At 48.9% G+C, this 19,233-nt stretch overlaps 6 protein-coding genes across 6 annotated transcripts; 2 read left to right on the top strand and 4 right to left on the bottom strand.

Moving 5' to 3' along the window:
* Positions 1–443: 443 nt before the first annotated feature.
* On the top strand, positions 444–2,583 carry BO85DRAFT_205883 (NDT80 / PhoG like DNA-binding family protein). The gene is made up of 3 exons (XM_025654574.1): positions 444–609; positions 688–784; positions 857–2,583. The coding sequence occupies exons 1-3, from the start codon at positions 585–587 to the stop codon at positions 2,505–2,507; spliced, it is 1,773 nt and encodes a 590-aa protein (XP_025510158.1). The 5' UTR covers positions 444–584; the 3' UTR covers positions 2,508–2,583.
* Positions 2,584–5,631: 3,048 nt separating this feature from the next.
* BO85DRAFT_206360 (uncharacterized protein) lies at positions 5,632–6,080 on the bottom strand. Its single transcript, XM_025654575.1, has one exon. It carries the CDS (start codon positions 5,979–5,981, stop codon positions 5,733–5,735), a length of 249 nt encoding a protein of 82 aa, XP_025510157.1. The 5' UTR covers positions 5,982–6,080; the 3' UTR covers positions 5,632–5,732.
* Positions 6,081–7,215: 1,135 nt separating this feature from the next.
* On the bottom strand, positions 7,216–7,490 carry BO85DRAFT_463998 (uncharacterized protein; the record flags this gene model as incomplete). The annotated part of the gene is made up of 2 exons (XM_025661960.1): positions 7,216–7,408; positions 7,477–7,490. 2 exons carry the CDS (start codon positions 7,488–7,490, stop codon positions 7,216–7,218), a joined length of 207 nt encoding a protein of 68 aa, XP_025510156.1.
* A 1,432-nt stretch (positions 7,491–8,922) lies between these two features.
* Positions 8,923–11,278, bottom strand: faa4 (long-chain fatty acid-CoA ligase FAA1; the record flags this gene model as incomplete). Its single annotated transcript, XM_025656549.1, has 5 exons — positions 8,923–9,012; positions 9,065–10,209; positions 10,269–10,664; positions 10,728–10,753; positions 10,824–11,278. The coding sequence occupies 5 exons, from the start codon at positions 11,276–11,278 to the stop codon at positions 8,923–8,925; spliced, it is 2,112 nt and encodes a 703-aa protein (XP_025510155.1).
* A 1,635-nt stretch (positions 11,279–12,913) lies between these two features.
* BO85DRAFT_205386 (S-adenosylmethionine-dependent methyltransferase) lies at positions 12,914–14,674 on the top strand. Its single transcript, XM_025654571.1, has 3 exons — positions 12,914–13,071; positions 13,205–13,366; positions 13,507–14,674. The coding sequence occupies exons 1-3, from the start codon at positions 13,011–13,013 to the stop codon at positions 14,385–14,387; spliced, it is 1,104 nt and encodes a 367-aa protein (XP_025510154.1). The 5' UTR covers positions 12,914–13,010; the 3' UTR covers positions 14,388–14,674.
* A 287-nt stretch (positions 14,675–14,961) lies between these two features.
* On the bottom strand, positions 14,962–16,396 carry BO85DRAFT_443282 (uncharacterized protein; the record flags this gene model as incomplete). Its single annotated transcript, XM_025658872.1, has 2 exons — positions 14,962–15,936; positions 16,013–16,396. 2 exons carry the CDS (start codon positions 16,394–16,396, stop codon positions 14,962–14,964), a joined length of 1,359 nt encoding a protein of 452 aa, XP_025510153.1.
* Between the last annotated feature and the right edge of the window lie 2,837 nt (positions 16,397–19,233).

Genomic DNA, 19,233 nt, shown 5'->3' with positions numbered 1-19,233 from the left:
ATTATTATCAAGATGATTTTGTCGTGTGCTGTTGATAATAATGATGTTGATGGCAATCTTGATAATTCCTGAATATTCCAAATCTACTCACATTAGCCCTGGGGGCGTTGAGTGGCTTTATTTTCATTTTTATTTTCTATTTTCCTTTTTCGATGTTGTTTCCCTTTTTTTCCTTATTTCCCTTTTCCGTGTTGAGCACCAATTTCTCATCATCCATTTTCGTCATTGCTCCCTTCTTTCTTTTCGAATTTTATTTTATTCTTACTTCCTTATTTATTTTATGTCAAAGTGCCGTTCTTAATGGTCTATACCAAACTGCTGCTTGCATGCGTCTACCTGCTGCTCCCTGGTCGCATTACCGAATCTTTAGCATATCCTCTCGCAAATGATGGCCGCACAGCTCGTCGCTGGTTCATTTATACATGCTGTATGGTCGTGATGCGTTGGGATCCAAGCGTTCTATATCTTGATTTTCTTCTGCTGTCATCCTCGACGATTGTCTTCGGCAATAACCCAGCAGATGAAATAATTTACTGACCTGAGTCTGATCTTCTAGCTTTCCGCCGTCTCCTACCTCCATTCTCATGAGCCCTACTGACACATGCTCTGGTTCGTTTCCCTTTATCTCTCGGTTCCCTGCCATCGGCTAACATGCGCCCTCCATCAATATGGTGCGGTGCTTCACAGAAACATTCTCTCCTTCATCGAACTCACTGTATACACATTTCTCAGGAATGTCATACGATAGAATGTCGGATTACAGATCCCATCGGGTGCCCCCACTGTAAGTGTGTCTCAATCTTTGGTTCTTTGTTGACATGCACCGATTGATAAGAAAACTTTGGGACCTGTACAGTCAGCCGCCCGCCAACATGTCACCTAGTCTGCAATCGCAGGGGACAACCGTCTCTGGAAGTACCTCCATTATGGGGCGAAATGATGGGTATCCGGGAGCATACGCACTCCATCGAGGACCTTTCCAAGGACCTTTGACAGGTCTTGGGGAAATCAATAGGATCACGCCCTTTGGAACAACCCCTCGAGGTGTTATCGAGGGCACTATGGATCGACCCCCGAGCGTGTATATTGGGTCGGGGACTATGTTGATGGACGCCGTCCAGCAACGTTTGCCCCAGCCAGTTGCCGATGCTCCTCCGTTCGGCGAAACTATGGTGATTCAACCGGTCGTCTCCGGAGCTCAAACCATCACTCCTGAGATACAAGCCAAGATACATAAGGGTTTCTTCCAGGTCGATGACAAGTGGACGTGCTATAGACGCAATTATTTCTCAGTCTCGTGTTCGTTCACGTTGCAGCCGTGGTCAAACGCTCCACTATACGTGAAATTGTCGGAGCATGGGCCAGAACGCATTACAAGATTTGCCATGTCAATTTCCGCCGTAGTGAACCAACAAGTTGGGGAAGTTCGGGAATTGGTTCAACACACCCCAAAACGGGACAAGCAATCGGAAAGAAAACCGGGAAAGGTCATATTGCAACCCTCTCAACCTACGCCCTTGGTTCTGGGCCATGGAGCATCACCAAACAACAGTCAGCATGGGTTTTCGTTGGCGTCACAGTCGGCTGGGTTATCGCTGGATTTCGCTGGTTACCCAGGAGCGGGCCAGCCTTCACAGCCGCCAACCCAGCACACGTTTGAGCGAATTCAGTTCCAGAAGGCGACGGCGAACAATGGAAAACGGCGAGCCCAGCAGCAGTACTATAATCTAGTCGTTGAGCTCTATGCTGAGGTCGCCAGTTCGGTTCCAGGTACCGATACCCAATGGGTCAGAATTGCCAGGCGACTTTCGCATCCAATGGTAGTCCGGGGTCGCTCCCCGGGCCATTACAAAGACGGCCGCCGCGATAGTTCGACCAGCATGGGCCCCGATGGAGGGATCGGTGGCTCCGGCGATGGAAGTGGAGGGGCTGTCCTACCCCCAGGATTAGGAGCAGGTGCACGGTCTCACTTGGCCCTCATGCCGTACGACTCTTCTCAGCGCGGTGGGCCACATTACGGTCGAACAGATTACCATCAAATGACCGCGCCAGACCAGACACCGCTAAGCGAGAGTCCACACATATCGTCATCCTCGTCATCGGCGTTTGATATTGGACTCATGAATGATAACACCATGGATCCGATGGACTCGATGAAAAGCTCGTCCAGCATGGATACCTATCAGGACTCTAACTATAGCGTTATGAACAACCGAAAGCCGGCAAGCCATTACCGCCATCCACATCCCTCATTCGAGTACGAATCCGTATCCAAAACCAGCGAAGAGACCGGCCATGCATTTCCCCAGCCATTTGAGTCGATGGTCTCTATGGTGACGAATAATGATCAGCATGAACCTCCGCATCACCTGAAACAACCCCCTCGGCTAGCTTCTCACCTGTACCAGCACTCTAGTAGCAATGGCTTTAACCCCGTCTATTCAACTCGCACCGCTGATGGGAGCTCTTATGGTCGATTTACCAACTCCCAAAGTCTGTGCGCTTAGCAGGTCTCTGGTAATTTCCTTTCCATCTCAGCCAATGCGAACCTTTCATGCACATCTCTTGTGTTGTGTGTGTCCGTCGTTGTCTTTTCCTTTTATCATTTATGTTTACATTCTCTAGTTTCTATTATCTTTTTGTCTTATCTTTTATTTCCCTACTTATTTTGTTTCTTATATCTTTTCTTACTTGCTTTCCTACTATCCTCTCTCTTTGTGATCCAGATGCTTTTGGAAAGCTTTCCTTCCAGTTTCTCATGTAACCCGTTCATGAAGCAGAAAAGTCTTCCCCCAGATGAAGTTCTTCTGTCCCAAGCGCCTGACCCTACGTTTGCCGAAACGCGTTGGTTGCATTCGACGGACATCCGATGACTCATGTATGCCTATAGACTGCGAAGCTGAGCTGACCTGCCCTCTCTCCCATGTTGAAAGAAAGTTGAAATTGCATTACCACGGTGACAACCCCTTTTAGGATCCTTGTGCACCGGGGCTTGTTTCATTCCCTTTGCTTTTCCTTCGCCCCACTTATTTTCTTCTTTCTTGTTTCCAGCCTGTCAATTTCCTTCTCCCCTTCCCCCCATCGCAACCCCCGATTGATGCTGCCTCCGGAAGGACCAAAGGGAGGATGCATTACTTCCATTCCCCGTTTACAACAGACGGGGCCCAAACATCTGAGTTTCTACATGTAGGCGAGACTGGAATTTTCCTTTTCCAGAAAGGCCAAAAAGAAAACATAAATATTTACTATGATTTTGGACTTACAAATATTCTGATGCTAAAACAAACTACCAACGAAACTTCGTTTTAGAATTACGAACCAACAGGAAGGCTAAAACCGAGCGTCTCTCTCAAAGTGGAGCATTTCATGACCATTCGAGAAAAAAGCGAACCAAGATAGTAATAATAATTCGCATGCAAGACCCAGCCTGCCAGCGAGAAGGATTGTAGTTCGCCGGGAGAGGGTAATAATTGGTTACTGCCGGGGTAGAATTTTCTTCGACATGCTGCCCTACTTGGCCCAGCCAGGTATGCCGCTATCAAGTCAATCCAATCTCAACTGACTAACCCTGTTCGCTGCACGCGGAGAGGGGGGTGTCTTGAAACCAGAACCAGAACCCCATGCATGGAAAAAGCAATATGGAAGGGTACGAAGAAACCCAACGAAGCGGATCTCTCATATTATTCCTGCATAGGAATTGAACGTACAGATAACATGAATTGTCAATGAATCAATGGAGAGGGGGGAAGAGAGTGTGAGAGAGAGGGAGGGGAGCCGGGTAAGGGACAACGGATTGAGATCCGAGACTTTTAGTTATGCAGTATGCCGTAATTGATAGATGATCGATAGTACCAAGATTAGTGGATGATCATCATCATGCTTCTAGCTCACAGCCGTGGCAAATTCCGCGGTAAGTTAAGGATATGTATTTACCTATTTGAATGGAGGTCAGGGAGAGGATCAGGGAGGGGGGGGAAGCTGCGTGAGGAGGGGATTGGTGGTGGTGGTGGTTAGGGGAGGTGTGTGAGAGGGAGAGTGAGAGACAGAGAGAACAAGCCATTAACGACCCCGAGCCGCCCGGATCTCAGGCCAGATGACGAGGGAAGATCGACGAAGGGACCGAAGCCCCATCCTTTCATTTGTTGTGGCCGAGTTTGGCGGTCGGTGACCGACAGCCATTGAGGAGGGGGGATAATTCCCAGTAAGTGATTTGGTGGCAGACATGCCTAATAGGTACATACACTACTATTTTGTAGTAGTAAGTAAATTACTAGTAGTTAGTAGTTAGTGGGTGGATGATTGCTGTGACGGAAGATCGATGGATGGGGGATCGATCGTATAGTTTACGGTTTGTTTTAGTCTAGTTTAGTTTTTTTAGTTTTTTAGTTTACGGGGAAAGAATTCCTGGGGGTGGAGTTACTCTCGGTAACTACTGATACTACCAACTTACCGTACAGACGCGCTTGCCCGAAACCAAATCAACCAACACACACTTACTTACTTCTACTTCCACTTGCTGGTTGCTGGTTGCTCCATACATACTTACTACTCCAGAACTCACATAGTACTCCCACTCCTTTTACTTCCTCCCGCCCACTTACGCTGCCAGACTCAGCAGGAATGAATGAAGAACCAAAGAATAATAGACTGCAATAACAGACCCCCATGCTAGAAGCAATGGAGAGAGAAAAGGGAAAGAAGATAGGGCCAATCACTCCTTCTCCTTTTTCCCGCGGCTTTTCCTTTGTTGTCGATGTGCCGGAAGGGAAATGGGATCCTTTTCCCGCCTCACCGGCACCATCCTGGCTGCTTCTCTGTCTGTCTGTCTTTCTCACTACTCCTCACTAGACAGCAGACTAAATACTTAGCTCCTGCTCTTGACTACTGCCTAGTCACAAACTAACTATCTACCTATCGATCTATTAGGTGAGCTCACTCCTGACTTGCTAGCTTGGTAGCCAGTTCACCCACTACTATCTATACATACAGCACGCCAAGGTGCCCCGGGTAGAGTAAGTAATTGTCCCCTGAGCATGGCTCTTCCTGCGAACCTCATCAACCGGTGTCCACCTCAACATCACGTCTCATGTCATCTCATCCATGTATTTCTGTTGCTTCCCGCCTTTTCTTTTAGGCCTATATTGTCGCCCCCCACGTCAGAAGTCCCTGGTCCTTCCATGGCTGCAGGTGACGGCACTCGAGCGACGTCAAAAGGAAGATGCAACTAACGCGACGATCATCCCACCAATGCGTTCCATGATCGACCGGGCATACATTAGGCCGCTGATTTAATCTCGTTAGTGAGCGTGCATGCTCTCTCCCCTTTTAGCGCCTCCCATCGATGCTTCCCATCACGGCGGCAAGTGTAACTATCCTACTGGGTGCTATCCAGGATATCCAGCCTCCAAGCCTTCGGGTACAACTCCATCGCCATGCGGGATGACCACTCGCTCCAAGCGCTGACGGGCGCGTCTGTCTGGTTGAGCCACTCCTTCCAAACCCTTCGGCCTCTCGGACGTTCCGGAGTCATCCTGACCCGACAATTGGTTTCCCTTTGGTCTGAATATCAGCCTGCAAGGACTACACCATCGGCGTTCTTTCGGACCCGATAAATTCTGATCTGCCGGTCCTTATCTCTCTCACTCTCTCTAGTGATGCATCTGCATCCATCTCATCGGGAAAAAGAAACGCGAGAATCAATTAATTCATACTACACAACATGTCTCCTTCCGTCAACCATCCAGGCGCCATAAGCAGCAGTCCCCACCCCCCAACAGATTTCGGCAGCGTGGAATTATTGTCCGTCCCAATAGACTATGCAGAATCAAAGCAATGATAAACCATCTCACACCAACCGGACACGCTTCACCTTTTCCAGTGGTTTCCAACCTCTGTAATGCCCGCAGGCGGGGTCCCCGATGGCTACCAAATACTCCAAGCATTGCTGAGGTAATATTGGCTTCCCTAGAATGGCCCACCATGCACGTCGTACAAGGGAGGGGGTGTGAATGACCCGGGCAAAACTGATGGGGCCCAAGCCTTGCAAGCCACAGAAGGCCTGGTAATTTTGACCGACAGAAGTACGGTCTGGTAGAGGGCGGCCAACGAGAACGCCGCAATGTCCCTTTGGACAACTCTCCGGATCGTTGTGCAACCGTTGCATCCAATCTGCGTCAGTTTCACCGCACCAACGTCAGCGCCCAACGCAATGTATGAACTTGTCGACTTGCCCTTTTCAACGGCCAGGGCTCCAGTCGCTGCCACTTCCATGCGCGCCCCCTACTCTTCCCACGGGCGAGTCGATGGGATGCAACCCGCCCCACCCATCTTCCTGGAGCAGTTGATGTCGCAGATTGGAGCCTTCGGAGTCTTGCATGCAATAGCCGAGCAGTATCTGAGTCAAATAGGGACCCCATGTTCGTCTGTACGTCAAATGATCCTGGGTCGCTGATCTCACTCCGTTGGATTCTGCTCAGAACCTGAGACCATGGTCCCAGTGTCGATTGTAATCCCTGGAAAGAGAAAGTCTACCAGCCATGCGAGCCCCCTGTCGAGTGCTGACAAGGCTGTTTTTCGTGTCAACATTGGTCTTTCATGGCCAACCCCCTTTACGAGCTGGTGAAGATTCTGTCCCAGACAAACCTTCTTTCTTTCCGTAGATCATACCCTGTCACATCACCCTGCGCTGAGCTGCGTGGAGATTGTCTCATTTCCTTTCGCCCTTTACTCGCTCAATTGCTTGCTTCGACCCCCCCTACAAGCATCGGCTAACTGCCAGCGCAACTCTCTGGGTTCTTCATGGGCCCGTCAGCTAGTCGTCTCAAGACTTCTCCCGACATTGCATGCATGAAAATCCTGTTCCACGAAACGGCCTCCGGATGTTGTGTCCCGCCAACAAACTTCTGACAAGGCTAGACACACGACAAGAAATGAGCATCTGCTCCCCCTCCCCCATTTCCTGCGTCCTGCTGCAACTCGCCTAACTCTCCTTCTGACTCAAATGCCGCCTATCTGCTTCTGCCTATTATTATTCTGGCTTATTCCCGTCCCCAGCTTCAACTCGCAAGAACATGTGAATGACGCCCATTGGTGTTTCGAAGTAACCGGTCAAGGCGGCCTGCATCTGCGATAACCAAATGTTGGGCTGCTGACGTCTCAACCCAGACCCCCAGCCTCACTACCGTAGCCGAGAGTACCCGCCTCCATCTGCATCACCTACTTTGCATCTTTCTCGACTCTCGATATCCGGACAGCCAGTTTCCGATCCAACTCCTCCTGTTCCTCTTTGGTAGGCGCCATACCCATAGCATTTTCCACTTGCGGCGAAGCCCAAAGCCCAATCGACGCCCAGGCCGTCACGCCGGTTCCGAATAGAGCTCTCGTTTTGGGCGAGAGGGACCGATATGAGCTGTGTGGTGCGTATCTCCCAGTCAGCGTAAAGCCATTTCCTCGTCAGCATTCTAATAGACCACCCACCTCCAGAAAGACATCCTTCTAAGTAAAAAAAAGGGTAAGTATACGAGTAACGGATGTTAAGAATGTAATTAGGCACCAGGTAAGTAAGGTAGTTCCACTCAATTGTTCTTTTGCAGTCCGGAAAGGTTGTGTGAATCGAGCTCTCTTCGGCAGTAACTTGGAATACCAACTAGTCTCAATACGGTTTAGTCAATTGGCGTCCAATTCCGCCTTCCTATTACGTCCCAGTCAATATAGCGCCAGGAACCATCGAATTAACGAAATGACCTGTATCTTCTTCCCTCTCTTTCAGACACATCAGAAAAGAAGAGTAGAAGGATTGATCTGACATATTACCCATCATAAAAAGCATGCACTGCATGTATGTCACTCAAGATAGAAAATAAGATTTCGGCAATGAGACGTATAGCATACTTGAAACTTGAGTAGATCCTCTAGATCAATTCTACATAGCAGTTTCCTCAGCAAATAAATACTACCTAGTCGAGTTACTTACTGAAGTAGTAGGTCATGAATCATATTATATACAACGATAACTCAGTAATATCGATTCAATAGTAAATTAATTGACTCATGCGTTGCAGCAGCTATCTACTAATGCTACGTAGTTTACTAGTACTTAGTACTTGATATTACTCGCTCTGTGATATCTACCTATCTATCTACCTATACTACTGTCTTACGTGAATCGTAAATTGCTATGAGTACTATCACCTATCATAGGGACTTCATACTACCCTATCAAATGTGGAATGTGGAATGTGGAATATTCCACATAGGAGAAAGAACATGTATGGTACGAGTCATCCTATTACTGAACTTGAGTATACAATAGATATCTGTCTTATTTACATTTTACTTTCGATAGCAACCAAGTAGTTGATGTTTCTTTTGGCGAAGCTAGTACAGACACTAAGCGCACTGGATAAATAATAGGCTAGAGACGGGTGTCCTTGAAGATAAGAAAAGGGGTAGAGAGAGAGATAAAGGATAGTGTACGTACAGTCAATAGGGGATGAAGCTAGGGCATATCCATCTAACTATCTATCTACTTGTTGAGTACTGTAATCATATCTCGATTTGGGGCAATTTCTGTCTGTTCTGTACAGCTGCTACTGATGACTTACGAACGAGGTAGACATGAATGAAAATCGATGAATTTTATATGGCATAGACACACCGGGATGAGTGAGTATCACATCGAGAGTTAGCTAAGCGGAGACATACACAGACGAAGAAAGGAGAGAACATGATACATGTATATCATAGAACAACAGAAGTCGAAGAGAAAACGAAATTAGCAGGATCAAAACATAATGCGAGCAGAACAGAACAGTTGCTGAGGGATATAGAGGATATACTAATTAAGCAGGCATAAGATATGCGGCTGATCGAGATGAGATGAGGGTTCGCTGTGCGCGAACTTTAGTTATAATCGGTGGTGTTTTATTTCTTGCCGTAGGCACGGTCAATGTCGTCCTGGAAGCGGTTGAGGATCTTCTTGCGCTGGAGCTTTTGAGCGGCGGTCATGAAGCCCTGTGATTAATTAGTATACTGTTCAATGGAAGCGAAGGTATGTATTACTTACATTCTGAGGGGTCCACTCCTCGTCGGAGAGGACAACACCGTTGATGATCTCAATACCCTTCAGACCACCGGCCTTACCGGCGGTCTGGAGCTGCTTGAGGACAATAGACTTCAGCTTCTCGTTGTGGACGAGAGACTCCAGAGAGTCGCCCTCAATACCGTTGTCGTTGGCCAACTTCTTCAGGGTGGCTTCGACAGGGACAATGATAGCAACGGGCTTGTCCTGATCTTGGGCGGCGTAGACGCAGATGTTGCCGACGACGGGGGAAGAGCGATAGATAGACTCGAGCTTCTCCAGAGCAATGTATTCACCGTTGAGAGTCTTGACGAGGTTCTTCTTGCGGTCGATGATCTTGAGATGGCCAAGGTTGTCGAACTCGCCAATGTCACCGGTCTTGAACCATCCATCATCGGTGTAGGCCTCCTTGGTCTCCTCCTCGTTCTGCCAGTAGTTGCTGCTGACACTGCCTCCGCGAATGTAGATTTCTCCCTGAGGGGGAGTGTTCTTCGTGAAGTAGCCAGCATCCGGGAAGTCAACAAGCTTAACCTCGATAGAGGCGGGGATTTCACCGAGCGCGTCAGGGTTCCAGGCCATCGGGTCGTTCAGGGCACCCATGGCGGAGGTTTCGGTCAGACCGTAGCCGCTGATCATGGGGGCAACGGCCATGGACAGGAACTTTTGCGTGTCCTTGGAGACCGGACCACCACCGTTCATCATAATCCGTAGCCGACCGCCAGTAGCTTCCTTGAGCTTGCGGAAGGCCACAGAGTCCAGGAACCAGGCTCCCGTGTCAGCGCCGGGGAATCCAGCAGTCATGAGGAAGTTCTTGGCAGACATGGCACCCCAGAAGATGCTCTTGATGAGGAAGTTGTTCTTGTTCAGGTTGTTGAGCACACCCTTCTTCACGGACTCCCACACAGCCGGAACACCGACCAGGATGGTGGGCTTGAATTCGCGGATATCACCCTTGCAGTTGCGCATGGAAGCGTCAGACAAGGTGCGAGGGTTGCCGTAACCCATGGTACCACCCCAGAAAAGACAGAGGTTCTCGAACATGAATTCCAGGATGTGCGCTTGGGGAAGGTAGGTGAGGAGAGCATCCGAGGGACCGATGTAAGGGCCGACAATCTCGTGGATACCGGCAGCTAGGTAGGAAGTTGGAGTTAGCGGCGACTGGCCAAGGGCATTCCGAGTAGCAACTTACTTGCGGCAATAACGTTCGCATGCGTCAGAGAGACACCCTTCGGGGGGCCGGTAGAACCGGAGGTGTACATGATACAGCAAAGGTCTTCAGGAGCCGGGGGGACGGGATCAACGGGGTTCTCTTCACCCAGCTTCCGCAGCTCCTCGAGACTCATGACGTTCAGGTAGTCATACTCGGACTTGAGACGGTCCAGGTGTTCCTTCTTGGACTCCTGGTCGGTGTTGTAGATGACATGCTTGATGGACTTGACATCCTTCAGAACGTTGGCCACGGAGGGAATGAGAACGGGATCGCAGAAGATGGCGGCACTGGATGTCTGGACCAAAGAGTGCTTCAATCCCTCCTCACCCAGGGTATCATATGCGGTGACAATGGTCAGGGACTGAGATGCGGAACCTGTTCACAAGTATTGGAATTAGTTGCCGACCAATGAGTCAAGGTAGATGTTTGGGCACAAACCGTGTGACATGGCCAGCCAATGTGCACTGCGGAAAAAGAAAAAGACGCACCGTCAGCATCCTCATGTATTTCGGTAAAGCTCAACTGCAGACTCACCTAGTTGCGCCGTAAAGGTGGATCTTGTCGGGCTTCTCCAAACCGAGCTTTCGCAATCCACAGCCGAGCTCCAGGGCCAGCTTCTCGTATTCGACAAAGCTCTTGTAGCTGTAGCCGCTCATCTCAAAGTAGGTCCACTGCTTGTCGACCTCCTTCTCGACCCCATCAACAATCTTCTTGACCTTCTTGTTCTCGACATGGGTCTTGACCAAGTGACGAGTTCCGACCGCCTTCGCATTGCCGTAAACACGCGCGGAGCGGCGGAAGACATCGTAGGTGGTTCCGACATCCTCAGCCGGGCGAAGGATGAGGCCATCCTTGGCGGCGGGCAGTCGACGAGGAATGGTCTCGCCCTCAACCGGCTCGTATCCAGGAGCCTCTATGGAGAACGGAGGCTTCTTGTACATGCGCGGTTGGATGCGAAGCTCCTGGAGCTCCTTCTTGGACATCGGCATCTTGGTGGGAGAAGGGTTCTAGACGGAGGGAACGGGAAGACAGGATCTGTAGGGAACTTGGTCTGTCCAACAAAGAATGGGGTGTGGTGGTCAGTCGATGTTGGAGAATTTAGGTTCGATCTGAACGAATACGGCAATGGAAAAAGCAACAGCACAGAGAGACGGGAACCGGAGGAAGAGGGACGGAGCGCAGAACTCAAAAGACTCACGGGAGTGCAGAACCGCACTGACGGACTGCAAACCGGGGGATGAGATTGCAGGTGGAGCCTTTGGCAAGAAATACAAGAAGCCTTCCAAGGCGGGCGAGATTGCGGGGAGAAAATACGGGCGGTAGATGGTAAGTGACCCGGATGAGATGGGGGTAAAGAGGGGAGAGAAGAGGAGGGGGAAATTAGGAATGGAAGCTGGAGAAGAGGAGGAGGTAGTGGAGGAGGAGAAGTAGCAACAGCACCAGAAGAGGAGATGATGATGAAGCTGCAGATCGGAAATGAAGTCAGAGCGAGAGAGAGAGTATTTGTTGTGGCTGGACGGGAGGTCAAGGCGGTCCCCCAAGTTAAGTTGCTTTCTGGCTCGTCCGCCACCTCCGGCTACAATGACGGATGGGTCAAAGTCCCTTTTTGCGATCCTTCTTCTTCCCCTGCACATCGTGTTCCTGGTTCTATTATATGGTCTGGTTTTACTGGCTAGTCGACTGATTTCTCCGCTCTCGCAATGCGCTACCATGGTTGCGATCGTGACAACGCTCTCCCCTTGAGGCCACGACTACTGTACCAGTAGTACCTCCTTTACTACTAGGCTCATGCATCGTCTAGATCGGTCGGGACTCTGAATGCAGCATCAGAAAGTACTAGCCGCGGTCCAGCACAGCCGACAGCTTCAAGGTTCTGACACACACGGGGAGAGCAGAGGATCATGGGGACAGATACAGACACAAACACAAACTATGGAGCTTGTCAAGCTGCCCCGACATGACAGCAGTACAGTAAGCAGACTAGATCACTACGTACCTATAGCCAAGGAGAGATATATGAACTAATTGAATCCACATTTCCAGAGATTCCCGCCCAGATGACGGCATAAGAAGCCTCTAGAGTCCAAGGGATTCGCCGTTCATGATTCAAGAAAAGAGATTGGAAAGTCTCGGTCGCAGGTAAGCCCAGTTCCGCTTTTGTTGGGATTCCCACCGTCGATAGCTATCTAGGACGTATTCAGGCACCAGACATTCAGTCCAAAGACTATTGGCAATTAACTTTGTCAAGTTCTACTGCAGACACACACTCCCACGACCTCCTTCATCCACTTATGCATCAACCCCCTTATGCAGTCGCAGTATACATGAAGAACGTTTTAAGGATCTCTGCGGTGTGACTGTGAGACCCCCTTCCCGCCAACCAATCAGAATGCCAGCCGTTATAATGCTGGAAAACTTCCCGTTGGTCAGAACCAGCGCAAGTTCAGTATCATGGCAATTTCTTCATCCATTGCAAGCCTTTGTTGCAGTCAAAACTCCAATTCTCCCCTTCTCATACCCTGGTTAATCTTCGTTGTACTACGCCCGCCACTGCAGATGAAACTCCGATTGACAGACTTCATGACTAAGTACTACTGACTGACCAGAACAGCCAATATCAGAAGCAAACAGGCCTACCCTAAGTGGGAGTTGAAACACATACCCTCTGTATACCTAGTAGACACTAGACAGACAGACAGACATATCCTATTCCAAGAAACCATGGACCTACTCACAAACTTCCTCGCCACCATCGGCGAAGAAGTCGAAGACGCAGAAGAGGGTATGTTCCCATGCTCGATTGCAATATCATCCATCATCACCACCCATAAGCGTGTATACCTATATAAGCCACTATAAACCCTGTACACCACACATAATAACCATTGAAACCAAACCCATTTTCAACCAAATAGAATCCTTCCTCCTCTTCTCCCAAGACATCCCCTCCGCCAACCTAGGGTTCGTCGACTCCCGCGCCACAACCATCGACCTGACCATCCACGACCAAGACTATACCATCCACCAATCTCCGACTCTGCTATCATCTTCCAGAGCAGGCGGTACAACTGGTGCAGGTGAGCCTTTACCATAACCCTACCTCATCATCATCATCGTCGTCGTCGTCGTCGTCGTTGTCGTCGTTGTCATTATCATCACAATAATGCCCTGAAAAACCAACCAATTGCCCAATCTAATATAATATAATATACAACAGTCCTCTGGAAAATCACCCCCCTCATCGCAGAATGGCTCTCCAACAACAACAACAACAACAACAACAACAACAACAACACCACCACCACCACCACCACCAAGGATAGCAACAACCCCCTCTGGACACACAACATCCTAACACCGACCTCCACCATCGTCGAACTAGGCAGCGGCATTTCCGCCCTCCTAGCCCTATCCCTCTCACCAAAGATATCTCACTACATCGCCACAGACCAGGAATACGTGCAGAGATTGTTTCGACAGAATCTGGATGAGAATGCCAGCACCATTACTTCTACCTCTACCGGTGGAGGTAGTAGTAAATCTTCCAGGTCGGGGAAGAAGTCCAGCAGGGCGTCAGCATCTTCATCTTCTGCGGCAGCTCGGAAATCCCACCAGGGACAAGCGACTGGAACTGGGAATGTGATCTTCACATCCCTAGATTGGGAATTAGATGTTGCGGGGTCACTGAAGGAGGGGTTGGGGTTGTGCACTACTGTGGATGATAGTGGAGAGGAGGATAAAGGTTTCGACGTGGTGGTGTCATGCGACTGTATCTACAACGATGCGTTGGTAGCGCCGTTTGTGCGCACGTGTGCGGATTTGTGTCGCTTGAGGCCGGTGTATACTCCCCCTGGTAGTGGTGGCGGTAGTAGTAGTAGTAGGAGTATTGATGAGGGGGGTTCTAGTGGGACAGGAAGGGGGGGGAGGACGCCGACGGTGTGTGTGATTGCGCAGCAGCAGCGGTCACCGGAGGTGTTTGAGGCGTGGTTACGGGAGACGTTGAGGGTGTTTCGCGTGTGGAGGGTGAGTGATGAGATGTTGGGGGAGAAGTTGATGTCTGGGAGTGGGTATTTGGTGCATGTTTTGGTTTTGAGGTAGATCTAGACTGGAGATGGACTGAATGATATATGTCTTTTGATTGATTATGGACATGGCCTGAACTGTGGAATTCTCAAATGAGAGACTGGTGTCGTCTCTCAACTGCATCTTTCCGGCCAGAAGCTAAACAGCTATGCATGTATAAACATCCCAAAGCAGTATATGGACATTCTTGTGGGAAACAAGAGCAAGAAAATAAACAGACACAATAACTGTGCACCCGGGTTTTCAAGAGATCATCTTTGACTGGGGATTATAAAGGGTATAGAATGTACTAGTGATTGGAGGCATAGGGATGGATGGGCATGTGTAGAAGAGCAGAATCCCCATCAATCCAAGCATACATGGAAAGAGGGTCAATCATTGCGACAAGAGTAAGACATTACATTATTAATGAACGTGCACGCAAGGCCTCCCACAAATAGAAAAGAGGGTATTGACGCAAGAGCTGCTGCATATGAACAGAAACAGAAAAGCATGCTCGGACTATGCAAGGTGATAAAAATGCAAGTTTTTGCCTGGTCACAGGCCAACGCAATGAAAATAACCAGTAATTATGATGTATTTGTATATATTACTTTGCCTCGGTTGTGTCTTTAGGGTCAGTATTCTCTTTCTCGGTCTCATGTGGCCGAGGGAACTCGGCCTCGTCCTTGATCGAGGGCTTTTGATCCGGGGACGCCTGGATTGGTGCCTCAGCCGGCCGAGGCGGGATTGAGCTTAGTCGCCCCCGGGGTTCATCCTCCGGGTCGCGATCGATAATGGACGAGATGGATTGCTTAGTTGAGCCGTTCATTCTCGGCACTGGTATTTGCTCCGGCGCCGGAGGCATGGTCGCCGGCGGCGCAGGCAGTGTCCTATCTGAGACCTCCGTTTTCACAGGGACCTCCCGACTCTCCTCCTCATCTGATGCAGAAGAATATTCCATCTCCTGCTGATATCCCTCGCCATCCGCAGGACCCGATTCCAGGCGACTTTCTTCAGTAGATGCCCGGTTCACGGTAGCCACGGGTGGCAGCGGAGCGTTAGGATCAAACACTATACCGCACACTTCAAGCGCCCGGGATTGACTGCCCAGGCTACGATCCTTGTGCTTTTTGGTCAAATGGCACATGAAGCCATGCAAGGTCACGAAGTCGGCCTTGCCGCAGCCCGTAACAGGGCATGTGAGATACACCAAGCTGCCATCCGACGGCCGCTTCCAGAGCGCCCGTCCAGAAGGGTCATGCGCGGCCGGACGTCCATGACGCTCCCCCCAAGCTTCAACGTTCTTTATGGTATATTTTTGTTTCCGTCTGATTGACGTGGCACCGGTAGGATCATGGTGAATGTGTTGCGGGGGAGGATGGGGCGGTGCCGCTTGTGCTGGCGGGGGAATTGGACGAGGCTCCGGAGGGCTCTGTTGCTTGAAGAATGCAAGGGTGGTCGCTGCATTGGTTTCCGATAATCGGCGAGGCGGCGTTGGTCGAAGCGGCGGAGAGTCCAGGCTTGCATTAAATCCCAGTCCCATTGACTCCCGCTTAATTCGTTTCCGTTGCCTACGCAGTTCCTGATTTGTAGGCAAAAGAGTTCATGTCAGATTTGAAACGGTGGGGAAATTTTATATCACAACCTAATAACCATACCTCTTCTTCTGCTTCCGCATTTTCAGTCATCCTACGAAACTCCTCGTCCTCTCGCTTCCGGATGGCGAGAAGATGACTACGGGCCGCCATGCGAGCCGCCTCTTCATGTTCCAGTTGCCTGAGGCGAGCCTCAATATGATCTATCTGAAATGGTTGACCCGGCGGACCAGGTGCAGGCGGACCCTGTTCCTGCAGTGGAGGGGGGTGAAAAGGACGAAATTGATGATGGGCAGGCATCATATGTTCTGGAGGGATTGGTTGCGGCGGATTCATTGCGATTGGGTGGAAACGGGGGAGGCTCATAGTGTTGACATGATGTCCGGGGGCACCTCCGTTCATGCCATTCTCGTGCACGGGTGCTACAGGAGGTGCTGCAACTGTCATGGTAGAGATGACTGAAGAAGAGAAATCCAGTCAGAGAATTAGTTGAGCCAATCTACCACTTTTGAGTTCTGGCATGCACATGGAAACTTTGTTGGAGAGTGCAGATGATATGACTCGGAGGAGGGGGGGATGGAGCGGAAGAAAAAGCAGCAGGAAATGAGATCTGAGGAATGGCTGAATAAGATGTAGAGGGGAGAGGGAGAGAGAGAGAGGAACGAAGGAGTACAAAGTGTGTAAGGCAGGGTGAGAAAGGGAGATGCGAGAGGGAGTCGAAGGAGAGAGGACAAAAAAGGGAAGAAGTTTATGACTGGATGATAAGAAGAGGATACAATGGGCTAGTTGGCAGAGGGAGAAAGAGGCCAAGGCTTCGTGGAGAAGGACCAGAATGCGTGGCAGATGTAGAGTTTGGGGTATTGACGAGAGCAAGTAGCAAAAGATAAAGAGAGGGACTTACACTTGCAGCAAATAATCAGAAGAATAGAATGTCAAACGCAGCCAAGGACTACTTCCACCAAGCAGAGAAGAAAAAGAGGCCGCTAGTGCGATGCACCTTGCCCGTTTTTTTGTTTTCTCTCACCAGGAAATTTCCCGCGGCTTTTCCCTCGAATGTTCGGTTGAGATGGTTGTCAACCCACTAGAGTTGAGCGACAAATGCAGAGTGGTTAACGGCTAAGCAAGGGATCCAATGGATTGAAGGAGGAAAGCAGGCAAGACTGTCACAGTTGGTGCCTGTTTGTTGAGAAGCGCGCGCGCAAAAGAGATAGTTCTAGCGGGCAGCGATCCTAATGGAAGGTTTGCATGAAAGTTTAAACCAAGGGGGGAAAAAAAATAAAGGGAAAAGAAAAAAAAAGAAGAAGAGTAAATGTAAATAGAGTAAAAGGGAAAGGGAAAAAGAAAAAAGGAAACAAAAAATAATAAATTTAAAAAGAAAAGCAAGAGAAGGGGGGAGAGGGAGAGAAAGAGAGAGCAGCAGGAATACTAATCACAGAAGAGCGAGCGAGGGCGAGAGCAAGATTGGAACAATACTGGTCAAAGTAATTAAACCAGATCGAATGGGACAGCTCTAGACAACCACTAGAGAGGTACGCTAGCAGCTAATAAAACTAGTCAGTAGATAGTAAGTAGTGATTTTACGGTCAGTTGGACCTTGGAAACAAACAAGTCCATGGATAAAGTCTGGGACCTGCAACAGCACTAGTGAGCTCCAGTGTCAGATGTAGTAATAATTGACAATAATGCCCTTAGTACGATGTAGTACAGACTGCACAACTTGTCTGGTTCATTGCCCGTTTCTGCAACCTGAATGGAATTCCGACTTGTGGGATGGCCGATTCAGATCCATTTTCTTTTCTGTTTATTGTTTTGCTTCTCTCTTTTTCTATCATAACTTCGACAATCTCATTTCATTCCTTTTCTTTTCTTTTTCGTTCCCATTAATTTATTTGTTCATTTATTCTTCTATCTTAAATTAAATTAACATCCTGCTTGAGATAAATTGATAGATCGATCTCAGATTATTAGTACCAAAAGTAGGCCCAGTGGTGGTAGTGGTCTTCGCGCCATCCCTGAAAATGAACCATGAGCATCATTGTAATTACTCAACTCACTTTCTACCCTCACTGGACTGATTATTTCTGTGCCAAAATCCTTCAGTCTCCCCCGAAAATCATGCCTCTGTGTTGTACACTAGCCTGCCCCTCCGATAGAAATCCACTACTGTCACACTAGTGACAAACACAAACCAACCCAAGTAATCTATATTAAATTCTATTATTTATCGGATCCCCCCCGGGTCTATCTGGGATCTGAGATGTGTACTTTTTAGTAGTGTTATTCTGCCGGAGCAGAAGCAAAAACCATCGGTTTAGACCAGGGTCGATATGTACCATGACCATAAAGGTAATGCGCCAACATATTAACTTTGACCTGATCTCAACAATTGATAAAGAAACCTGGATGATTGCATATATTGTAGAAGTATTTTTTTTTATCTACTAGGAAATTGTCGATTTAATGTACCAAAAGCATTCTGTGGCCTTTTTGTGTCATCGGTCCAAGAAACAGTCGTAAAATATTTTTTTTCCTCATCCCCTTTCTAGTCCCCTTCGTTCACTTCCAGTTTTGTCTGGCTGGAGTTGGTAATGTTTATTTTTAGCTACTAAAGGGAGTGACCAATGAGGACCGGCTGATCTACTACTTGTTTGTAACACAATTTAATGAGAAGGAAAGTAGAAGATCATGGAAGATCGGGGGTTTTGTGCTCATGGCCAGAGTGGATTACAAGGGTATTACAGCGTGTCAATGTTATCAATTTTTTTACTACTATTTCGCACTGACGAAAGCCGGAGTTCCCCAACCAGCTACGTAGACAAATAGACAGGGGGGAAGTTAATTGGAAAGAGCAATGAGAATGGTGGGAAAGAAGAGAAAGGTCCCCGCCCTGAATACGGGAGAAACTGAAGGGGAGAGGAGGACACGGGTTGGGAAAGGGCAAAGTTTGGTTCGCTGGGTTGAGTGTTCCAAGGGGCAAATGTGAAGGAAAGTGGGAAGATACCCGCCTTTCCACTGGTAAAAGACACACACACACACACACACACACACACACACACACACACACACACACACACACACACACACACACACACACAAACAACCCAGCTAACTAACTAACTGTGGATTCCTGTGGGATTGGATCCATGAGGGCCAGCCAGGGCAGTTCAAGTCCTTCATCCACACTACCACAGTAGTAGTAGTAGTAGTAGTAGTAGTAGTAGTAGTAGTAGTAGTAGTAGTAGTAGTAGTAGTAGTAGTAGTAGTAGTAGTAGTAGTAGTAGTAG

This window comes from Aspergillus piperis, assembly GCF_003184755.1.
Source record: "Aspergillus piperis CBS 112811 unplaced genomic scaffold BO85scaffold_33, whole genome shotgun sequence".
Lineage (NCBI taxonomy): Eukaryota > Fungi > Ascomycota > Eurotiomycetes > Eurotiales > Aspergillaceae > Aspergillus > Aspergillus piperis.
The sequence above is the reverse complement of the archived record's forward strand: the minus strand, read 5'-3'. Positions and strand labels throughout refer to the sequence as shown.